General features: G+C 25.7%; 1 protein-coding gene across 1 annotated transcript in view; it reads left to right on the top strand.

Moving 5' to 3' along the window:
- LOC101515568 (uncharacterized methyltransferase At1g78140, chloroplastic) overlaps positions 1-2282 on the top strand; it is a 5092-nt gene extending 2810 nt beyond the window's left edge. Inside the window, exons 6-10 of the mRNA XM_073369334.1 lie at positions 3-23; positions 157-268; positions 602-709; positions 1562-1703; positions 1901-2282. Of these exons, the coding sequence (XP_073225435.1) occupies positions 3-23; positions 157-268; positions 602-709; positions 1562-1702 (382 nt within the window). The 3' untranslated portion in view covers position 1703; positions 1901-2282. The remainder of the gene's footprint in view (positions 1-2; positions 24-156; positions 269-601; positions 710-1561; positions 1704-1900) is intronic.
- The last annotated feature ends 9590 nt before the right edge of the window (positions 2283-11872 follow it).

Below are 11872 nucleotides of genomic sequence, written 5' to 3'. Positions count from 1 at the left end.
CAGGAAAATAACTTTCCAAAAGAGTAAAAAAATTTCTAAGTTGATTAGAATTTATCATACCAAACTTTTGTATTCAATGCTTTAATTAATGAAAGAATTTAAAACAAATCTTTTAATCATTTTACATTTATATCTCATTGATATTTCCGTTGCTAGGAACTTCAACTTGGTTAGAGCAGACATAGCTAGACTCCCTTTTGTTTCAAGTTCTGTTGATGCTGTGCATGCAGGAGCAGCTCTCCACTGTTGGCCTTCACCATCAGCAGCTGTAAGTGAATAATCATTAATGAATATATTGTTTTTATACAAAAAATATTTTATTTGTTTGAAATTCTTTGAAGCTGGTTTGAGACTTATAATTAACCATGGAATCCCAAAAGTTGTACGCAGTATTGTGTCAGCAACCATGAAGAACATGTTTCATGCTTTTAACGACGGTGCCTGATTTTGAAGATAAACTACTTATGGATTGCATTTTCCATAAATTACTTCAGTTGATTTGTAACAATGCATAGTTTTGTCAGTTGGTTATGCCTAACATCATTCTGTTTAGCATGTATAACTTCCTTTCATCTACAATTTCCATGACCTGATTTTGCAGGTAGCTGAAATAAGTCGTGTTTTACGACCTGGAGGTGTCTTTGTTGCAACCACCTACATACTTGACGGGCCTTTTACTCCTGTCCCATTTTTAAGTACACTGCGTCAGGTATAAAACTGTGTTGGGTTCTTGTGTCAGTATTTCGCATGCTTGTTGGAATTGATAAACTCAGTGAGAGTGTGTTAGAAACCTTTCTTTGTGCAAGAAAGATTTCCTAAAAATAATGGTGTAAAACAAAAATGAATGAAGATAAAAAGATTGTAGACAAAACGATGATTTCTTATTCATGTAGTGAGGTTAAAATAGAAGATACAAGAGATTAACATTGAAGATGATAACCTTGCACACAAGGCTACCTACCCTAAAGGAGCACTATCCTCTCACTAGAGTACTCTCTAGTTTACAAGTTAATTATTCGACAAAGCTTTCCCTCCCCTTTACTAATTGAGGCGTATTTAAAGGCTTTCTAAGAATAACAACCACCTAATTAACTCATAAACTTCCTAACTGACTTCCCTCACTGAGTTATTAGTCAAACGGGCCAACTTACCTACGCATGAAAATAATTGACAAAATTTTGACATCAATTTATTCTCTGAAAAATGGTGTTGTTAATTAAGTCCTTCAAAGAATTTGACATCAATTTAGTCCAATGACAGCAATTTAGTATCCCATCATAGGAAGTCAACATCAACTTATTCCTTCAATGATAGTAAATAACACCTATTCTGTCTCACATAGATGGTGTGAACACAGAAAAATCATTTGGGTATTACTTACCATGGTTGTGGGGCTAAAATGATATCAACTATATTTGAAGGACTAAAGTGAAACCAACTCAGGTCCAAAGTTATACCCTATATATCAAGCATGAAAATGGATGTTTTCTCTATAAATTTTTTATTAGTTTTATCAATTCTATCAAGTATTGAACAGTGACCAATTTGTTTCTCATATTAGAATATAAGGCAAGTATCTGGGAGCTATATCTTTCTCTCTGAACGTGAACTTGAAGCTCTCTGCAAAGCGTGTGGGTTGGTTGGGTTTAAATGCATTAGAAATGGGCTTTTTGTGATGATTTCTGCTACAAAGCCTAAATAAGGTTTGAGTTTCCTGGTGCTCTTTTAGCTGCCTTCAGATCATATTTTGCTAAAGCCTTGATTTCTTGACAATATTTTGAAAAAAAAATTATCAGATAAAAAACCTGCAAGTTGATCTGTTAAAAGTTGTTGTTTGAATTAGTTTATAAAGATAATCTTCATTTAGAATTATGATGTTTAGACACATTTTTGCCTTTAGATTTCTCGCATACCATGAGTTGGGAAGATCAGCACTTCACACAGAAAAAGTGGTGAGTTTCGGATAGTGAAATGAGTGTCCATTCATGATGATGTGTGGTAAAATTTTATCTGTAATTATCACAGTACCTCCATTTAATCCTTTCCATTTGATGTATCATATAATTCATCGCATCTCTGTTACTAGTATTTGGAGTAATAAGAATATGCTTTATCATTCAACTAATTAAACTTCAGAGGATCTATATGTTAGACCTCTCATCAAGAAACAATATAAGAAAAGGGAGCGAGAGTAGTCACTTGGGTAGTTAGGGGCAGTTAAATATATGTGTGCGATGTTAATTAATATGTTGTCAGTTATTATATGTTAAGTTTATGATTAATAACTTATAGCTTTGAGTTTATAGTTGAAAAACTAGCTGATTGAAATTTAATTGTTTGGTAAATTTAGCTATTATAGATATAAAATGACATAAAAGTATATATATATATATACCCTCCATCCTTTTTTATAAACATCTATTGAGTTTTTCACATATATTATGAAAATTGGGTGGCAAAATTAATGTGTATATTTATTGTTTGTAATTATTATTAAATTGTCGATTTTGAAATCTTTTTTGTTTTTCAAAAAATAGAATTATTATGCTTGTGATACACCGCATAAACAAAAAGAACAAATAAAGTAGGATTTGAAAAAATCTTTCTTTATCTTTGGTTTGATATTGATTGATAGTGATTTGATATATCTTATCAGTCTTTGTTTTTTTATTTATTTGGTTTCGATTCAAAATTATTTATATTATAAAGAAATTTATATACTAATATTATATATAAATATAGAATTATTGATTTTCTTTTTTAGTTTTTTTTTATACCATCAGAGTCCAGCTAGGTATTGGCATGACTCTTTTTTTCCCACGAATCCTGGATAACAATGATTTATTTGAATGTATTTTGTTTGAAAGAAACTTGTAATTAATTTGACCATGATCAAACAAAAATAAAAGAAAAGATAGGTAATTTGGCTTTTCAAGAAATCATTTAACTTTTTACATTCTAAGATAAATTAATACTAGTATTAATAGAGATAGATTAGAAAAAAGTATAATAAATACATTTAGTAAATTGCAAGGGTTTATATTTAGGGACAAAAAATTTCAATTGATACTTATAATTAGGAACAAAGAGAGTATATAGTTTCATGTATAAAACGACAAAATAAGAGATGCATGATAGTTTTAAACTCATGTTTAATGAGAATAACGCATTCAGTTAAATCACTTTACTTTTGTAAGAATATTTTGAAATTACTAATTACTACGGTAAAAGAGTAGTTTTTCATTGGATTATAATCATATAAAATTAGCTGGATATTCATTAAATTTGTATAAAAATGATAACAATCATCTTCAATGGTTAATCTCAATCAAATAAACGGCTCTAATTGGAGGAATTTTGTGATTTGAGATAATTGATAGTCTTTGGGGATGAAAATATGATATTTGGGATGGTTTTGTAAGGCATTTTGGTGATGATTTTAGCTGTTGTGCTCTCAGTATTAGTACTCATTGTGTCAGTTGGATGTTCGTTTCACAGTAAAACTTTGTTGGCTTTTTTTGTTTAAAAAAGGCAAATAATAGTAATGCACTCGAGCAAAGAGTTGGCCAAATGGCCATGAAGAAATATGTGTTAAACCGTTAAAGGTTACATGATAGAGAAAGATGAAGGAAGTTTATATGGAGAGTCTATCAATGTCTGTGCAGTTTTTACTTTTCAGGGAACTGTGCGGTTGTTTTATTTCACTAAAAAGTAAAAATAATAATAAAAATTAAAATAATAATGATAAAAATGGAAAAAATATAAAAAAGTATCAATTATAAATTCAAACACTAATTAAAATAGCATATCAAAAAATTATGAACTAATAAGAGAAATTTATTTACCTCACACATCTCTATCAGACAAATTCTCCTTTTTATCTTGTTCAATATGACGTGTGAGGTTCAAGTCATGTTTGTTTTGTTATTTATGTTTTCATGTACTTCATCACTTTATTGATGATTTTTTAAGATGTAGGTAGATTTTCTTGACAGTGTCTACTATAGCGGCGACAGAGGCAACACGTAGTGGGTGCTACATGACCAAACTTAAAGGAAGATAGGGAAAAAAAAACTTGGGAGATTTGGATCTTAATACCGTCTTGAATGAATTGCTTAAGAGGTTAACCATTAGCCTTGTGTATTTATAATATATATTATAGAAATAAAACAAATCAATTAAAATAAAACACTTACAATACAATAAAAAACTAAAACAAACAAATTAGAATAAAACATTTAGTCTACCATAAAATATAATAAAATGTATATACAACAACATACAATAGTAAAAGTAGTAATAGAAGTAGTTTATAAATTTTAGTTCTATTAATAAAATATTAATATTGTTAGTTTGTATATCATGTTTCATATTCGAATTTGGAACTTCACATGTGTAAATTTTTGGTAATATTCATTATCTTATTTATAAAAATGAAATAAGAGAAAGTAAATATGGACAATCTCGTAAGAGTACAATTATTATTGTTAAGAGTAATTTTTAGTGACATAAAAAAAATCAAACATATAAAATTAATTTTATGTATTATTTAATTATTTGTAGATTAACAATATATTAAAGGTGGTGGGTGGCGACCGACCACCATAGGCTGCAGTAGCTCCGTCCTAGCCCCACCGTTGACCATTATTAAGTCGTCGAAACTTCGTTGTGGAGCTCCAGTCGGCCTACGATCAACCACCACTAATGGTTAGGGTGTCAAAAGGAGTGTCCCCATATCCCATCATTACTCTATTATTAGAGGAAATGTTTGATAAGGTTAACATATTACTACTATATTATTATTCCATTCCATGAATATATAAAGTTTTAAAATCAGTGGCTAGTTTTAATTTGTTAAAACGATAGATGATGCATTATTGTGTCAGGCGACAAGTACTTTGTCGTAGTTATTAGTCAATTAGTCAACATTGAGCCATTCATTTTTTTTTTCTTTTCTTTTGTAACAATATGATAACGCTAAGGAGAACATGTGTTTAATCTGTTTAATCATATGGTTGAGACTCGATAATTTGGTATTCTTTCCTATCATTGCACACGGATGCACTTTCAGCTTTTTAAATCCGTGGTTATTGCTAACTCTCAATTTAGAAGGACTTGGATTTGGACATTCTTGAAAAGAAATTTATAGAAAGAGATAGGAAAGAGAATTAAGTGGTTTAATTAATTGAAGGATAGGAACTTAGCAAATGTATTAAGTGAGTTGGTTCAATGGATTGTCTGAAACCAATCAAATGGCTACAAAATCCTCACCTTAATAATATTATAATCTCTCGTGTCCTTTTCTTCCCCTCCATTCATACCACCCCCTTTATTTTTTGCTCACAAATAGACCCACCACAAATTATTATGATAAGCACCGACGACAATGCTATATTCTCGTGTCGTTTGTTGCAATTGTCTACCGTGTATGTTAGGTTTGAACTTGAGACTGTCCTACAGTTACCACAAGTTTCCCAGTTCTTTTGGCGCATATAGGCTACAAACTGACATTCTTCACTTTGACTAGTTTGAAATTTGAAATTAGAAAATATTAAATAAGTTTCACATTGGTTGAAATTACAAAGAAATATGGAATTCAATAATATATATATTTTTCTTTTTTTCTTTTCATTACACATTGTACAAATTAGAAATATTTTAAGTTTTATATTTGATTATTTTTTCTCTTCTATTTTTATGTTACAGTATTATGACATGTAATTTAAATATATTTTTTTTTAAGAGTGTAGATGTTCGTAAAGAATTTGAGAGAAATCTCTATATGTTGTGACATTTTTCACTTATTTATTTGTTATCATTAAATAACATATTTTTTTTGTTTGCTTGATAAATATTCTCGTGACAAAACACTCTTTAATTAGCTTGACATTTTATTTTTATTTTATTTTATTTTATTATGTTTGTTAAATTTAATAACTATACAAAATTATATCCCCAGATTGAATAAACGGAAAAATCTTGGAAACCACACTCCTTTTTTTTTTTTACACAAAAACATAGCATAAAAATAATATGTATTTTGAAATTTAAACTAAATGTGTATAATTTTACTTAAGAAGTAGTATATAGTTGTAGAATACCACATAGATTTTAGATCTGTTTGTTATAGTGCTTTTTAGAAGAAGAAAAAATCACTTTGAATAGTTTTCATCTTCTTCTTGTCATATTTCTTTATAAAATTTGAGAGTCCGAAAAAAAAATCTGAAAAGTACTTCAAAAAGAGAATCTACATTGAATCATTTTTCTATAAATTAATTCTGAAAAAATAACTTGTTTAACTTTAAACAAATGATAAATAATTTTTATTATAATAATCAAATAAAAAACATTAATTTCTTTTTTTAATTTCTAATAAACTTTACACCGGTAGCAAACCGCAACTAGTCATATGTTTGATTTTTAAAATTGTTAAGATTAAAATCAAATGTTATCTTGGCTGAGCATTTTGTAATTTTCAGATGAGCAGCTATTTGCATAATACATGTTTAATTAGGTTTTTTTTTCAATAACCTCTTTTTTAATTTTTTATTTATCAAAATACTCTATTTTCAAAATTATATGTTAAAATATCTTATTTTTATGTTCACTTACAAGTCTCCTTTGCAAATGATGACTTCTTTAAGGAAGTTCGAGCTTGCAAATGCGATTCTTAAGAAATTTTTCAAAAAAAACATTAACTTTTTTTTTTTAAAATAATAATATATATATATATATATATATATATATATAATTATTCATAAAAAATAACATTATAAATTTTACAAAAATTATGATAAAATTAATATCGAATGTAGCCTACAACGTCGAGGTTTTCTCACAGTACGAGAAAAGTGACAAGAAAATATAGACTATATGTCGGTGAACTAATCATACTCGAAAATATTGTCCAAATGTTACAGAAAACTCTAGTCAATCTATGTAATTTAAAATTTATATTTGTATCTTTTTATGAATTATATATATATATATATATATATATATATTGTTAATTTGATAAAAAAATGAATATTTTTATAAAAAATTTCTTAAGAAAGTCGTCTTTGTAAACTTAGATTTTCTTAATAAAGTCGTCATTGCAAAAACAACGTATAAGTGGATATAAAAATTGAGTATTTTAATATATAGTTTTAAAAATAGAGTATTTTTATAATAAAAAAATTTGAAAAAAAAAACGCTTGATCAACCTTTTACAATTAAACCAATCAATTTGAAGTTAAACCAAAAAAAAAAATTAAAAATGCATATATACTTAGATTTTTGTTGATCATTTAGTGTATGAAAAATCTAGAAAAGGATATTGTGCCGGATGGTACCGGCTGTTGACTAGTACAAATATTTAGAAGCCGGCACCGACGAACAGTAAGCGAGACAAATTGTGTGTAAACTTTTACGATTGCCTCTCATAACATCTCAACACTGTCTAATTTTTATTGTATGGTCCCAGTATATGTAATGAAAAAGAAGTGAATTATTCATGCATTGCCTTAGTCTTACACAAAATCATCAATAGGAATAATCTCCCACCAACCTCCAATATGGAATAGACAGGAAGGTGGCAAAATAAAATGATATTGGCGAATAGTATTTGAATACGTGGCTGTAGCTTCAAAGTCTCTTCCTATTTTAAGTGGGGTCTCCATGCCTAACAAAAATTATTTGCTTGCCATTTAATATATCCAATGGAAAGCTATAAAACAAAAAGGGAAGTATGTAACTCTTTTTTTAAATTATCGCTCGTAGAACAGATTTGATTCTATTTAGTTATCGTTGTTAAAGTTTAATGTGGCATTACTAAAACGAAAATAGAAAAACAAAAAATTGAACTAATCTAAATAATATATATAAAGGAAGGTGGTTGTTAAGTTTGTAGGTAGAAATTTTTCTATTAAATTAACGACAATTTTTAAATTTTTAACACTTTATAATTTTAAATAAATATTTAATATTTATATTATTAATTTATATTTTTATTTACTTTATACTTATTAAATATCTTTATATATTTAATTTTTTTAATGATAATTTAGAAGAATTTATTAGATAAATTATAAACATATTTAAATCAAAATAGTAATGAGTACCCTAAATAATAATCAAGGAAATAAATATAAAAATATTATGTTAAAAAATGGTTCATTTAACTTTTTACATACTGACTAATACTACAAACCAAATTTATTTCTCCATAATTATTAATAAATACATTTATTATTTCCAAAAACAGAAATCAATGAAGAAAATTATAACTAATAAATTAATTTTTAGAATTACATGAATACTTTTATTTAAGAGGGAGACTTTTTCTTTCATAACTTACCCACTTTTATATAGACTTTTATATATAATATAAAATGTTATTACTTTCCGTAAAAACAAAAAAAGATATTATTACTATATACTATTGATTAAATAAAGATGGAAAAGTTGAATATGTAAAAGGCCTCGGTGATTGTGGGTTGCCTACAAATCAGAACAGTGACTATAGTCAGCCATCAATCACCAAATCTTGAGTCTTTTTTTTAACTAAAGGGTAAGTTGTTGCCAGCTATTATAACAAATTTGTCATTTGTGTTGGAATCTAAAGGGTTGTCATTTGTCATTTGAAGTTTGAATAGAGAAACGGGTCGACCCGAAAGCAATTGACTGTTTTAAGTTGGTTTGTTTATGCCGCTGAAAAAAAAAGGGATGAACGCAAAAGAAGGAAGAGAGACGGCATCGGTTAAGGTTTGACAATGGTACTATAGTATTTATTTTTATATCAGTGATGTAAAAAGTATTTGTATATACGCTGATATCCTTTTGGTATCAATTTTAATATTTGTACTCTTACACTTACATTTTGGGTATCTAAGTGCATGTATTTATATCTATTATTTATACTTTAATTAAAATAGATCGATAAATAAATGATATAGTTGTAATTAAATTTAAAAATTATTTAAATATTTTAAATTTAATCGTAAAGTATTATAAATCAAAATATTTCAAATGAACATTCGTTATAATACACATTCAAATATACATAATAACATTTATGAAGTTGCAATACGACGATATTATTCGAGATCTGTAAAAACAATTGATATGAAGTTGCAAGTAAATTATAAATTCACGATCAATAAGACAAAACTTTTAATTATAAAGTCATAATCAAATTCTTAAAAAATTTATAAATGTTTATCTTTCGATTATAAATATTGTAGTGGTCCAACGATATTAATAAATATTAAAATATAAAAAAAATTAATTAAATTAAATACTAATATAATAAAGAAATAAATGATATATTTATATAAGTGCGAGGCGGAGTGGATACTATGATGATACTCGCACTCATATCTGCTTAATTTTGCGGGTAATTACTTGTTCCCGTGTCTATACTCACTATGCGAGTTTTTATCCTATCCATTATGAGGTTTTTGCGAATACTCAATGAGTTTTAATTTAATTGTCATCCCTAAGACGGATTGGTCAGACTAATTTTTTTTTTCTTTCTTTTTTCTGATTTTAATTTCTTTTTATATACTAAATTTAACGAGTAAAAGTGGCTAATTGATTTATCTAATTCAATAAAATACCCGACTCAAATTGAAAGTTAATATGAATATATGAATTTTGTATAAAGATAAAATATTCAATCATTAGTGTGTTAGTACATTATGAATGTGATAATATATAACATTATGTTCATAATACAAAGTTAACTTTATAATAAATTATAATATATTTTTTCAATTTTATAAATTTTTATTTATTAGTATACTATAGAAGCAAGTAGATTGTAATAAATTTATTGTAATAAATTTTTTAAGACTGTTTAATATTGATGATGAATTTATTTTTAGATTATTTTATGTCATTAGTGATTTTTTTTAATTATCATTGTATTTATTATTTTTACAAAATATTTGAATAATTTTTGTTGTTTGGACAGCCTATAAACTCTAACTTGTCACAATACAAGATAGAGTGGTACTTTTAACTTGGCAATTTAAATTAAACCATTTCCCTTATTAGTAGATTAATCACATAAATAGTTAAACGGAACAGACTGATCCGTTTTGTTTTGTTATCTCAAACTTTAACAAGCGGTTTGCAACACTCTACTCTCACTTAAAACCTCGGATGTATTATATATATATATATATGTTTCCGTCAATATATTTTACAACACAAGAGATATAGACTTAGATAGTGTCATTTCGTAGATGTAATATATTAGTAATGTGACACAAAAAGAGATAGAGAAAAAAAAAAGATTTATTGAATGAATGTTAAAAATAAAATGTATATAAATATAATGATAATTTTATTTGCAAACATCCTTTAATTCTAGTTATTATCATTTATTCTTTACAAATAATGCTATAACGTTTTTCTCTCCTCTTCTAAAATATATCATTTTTCTCTCCTATAATTTTTTGTTATTTTCATTCAATTTTTGTCCACTTTATTTTTTTTCTTTTCTTTTTTATAGATTTCATATCTCTTCTACAAAAAGATCATTTTTTCTATATAAATATATATATCATCTTCTATATTTTATTAATCTATCTATCTTTTGAAATCAAACTCATTAACTACTCTAATATGATATTCAAAATTGTAATGATTTGTATATTATTTACAAAGTTGTATAAAATTTTATTTATCACCATTTATTAAATGATTTTACTATGGAGGTATTTTTATTTGGTTAAATAACATTTACGGTCTTTTAATTTATTTTCAGTTAACATTTTAGTCCTTTATTTTATATTTTTTTTGTCAATTTAGTCCTTTATTTTAACTTTAAGTGACAATTTGATCTTTTATGTTTTAAAATGTCAACAATGTTATCCTTTTTCTTTTTACAAAAATTCAAAAAATTCATCAAAAATTTCAAACAAAATCCATAAAATTAATTATCATCTTCAATATAATATAAATTTCATCAAATTCATAACTTAAATATTTAAATAAACTCATATTTTTATTCTTTATTTGATGAATTTGATGTTGTGGGAGATGAAAAATATGAATTTATTTGAAAATTTGAGTTATGCATCTGATTAAATTTGCATTATATTGAAGATGATAATTAATTTTATGGGTTTTGTTTGAAAATTTTGATGAACTTTTTAAATTTTTGTAAAAAAAAAAATAACATTGTTGACATTTTAAAATATAAAAGATCAAATTATCATTTAAAATTAAAATAAATGATCAAATCAGAGAAAAAAAAATAAAGGACTAACACGTTAAGTGAAATTAAGTTAAAGGATCGCGATTGTTATTTAACCTTTTTATTTTTATTTAATATTGAAAAAGTTATGTCATTCAATTTATAGTAATTTTATTAATCTCGCATGCACATGCATAAAAAAAAACCGCGCGACATGCTTATTTATATTTAAACAACAATTAATAACCTTTTCATTCTAAATTGAAAGAAGTTTGTTTTAAATTAACGCTATTAAAATCTTTTTTTCTGATCTACTATGTACAAAATAAATTAAACAATCTCGCTTTCAATTATATTAATTTTTTAAAAATATTTGATCATTCAAGCAGTTGGTGTATTATTTTTTTTCTCTTTTTTTAAAAATTTTAATTTTAATTAATCATTTAATAATACATATTTGTCTCTTGTATTATTTTTATAATAAATTATAATTAGTATATTATAATTATTCTAATTTTATTTGAAAAAATAAATAAAATACAAATTTTAATTAAATTAATTAATGAAAAATATCTGTCTCGAGTATAAATTGTACTTCTTTATTGATTCATAATTTTAAATAAAAAAATTAAAGGGTAAAAGATTATAATTAATACATTATAATTATTACTCTCATTTTTATGTTAG

This window comes from Cicer arietinum, chromosome 5 (genome assembly GCF_000331145.2).
Source record: "Cicer arietinum cultivar CDC Frontier isolate Library 1 chromosome 5, Cicar.CDCFrontier_v2.0, whole genome shotgun sequence".
Taxonomy (NCBI): Eukaryota; Viridiplantae; Streptophyta; class Magnoliopsida; order Fabales; family Fabaceae; genus Cicer; species Cicer arietinum.
This window is presented reverse-complemented; position numbering and strand designations above follow the sequence as displayed.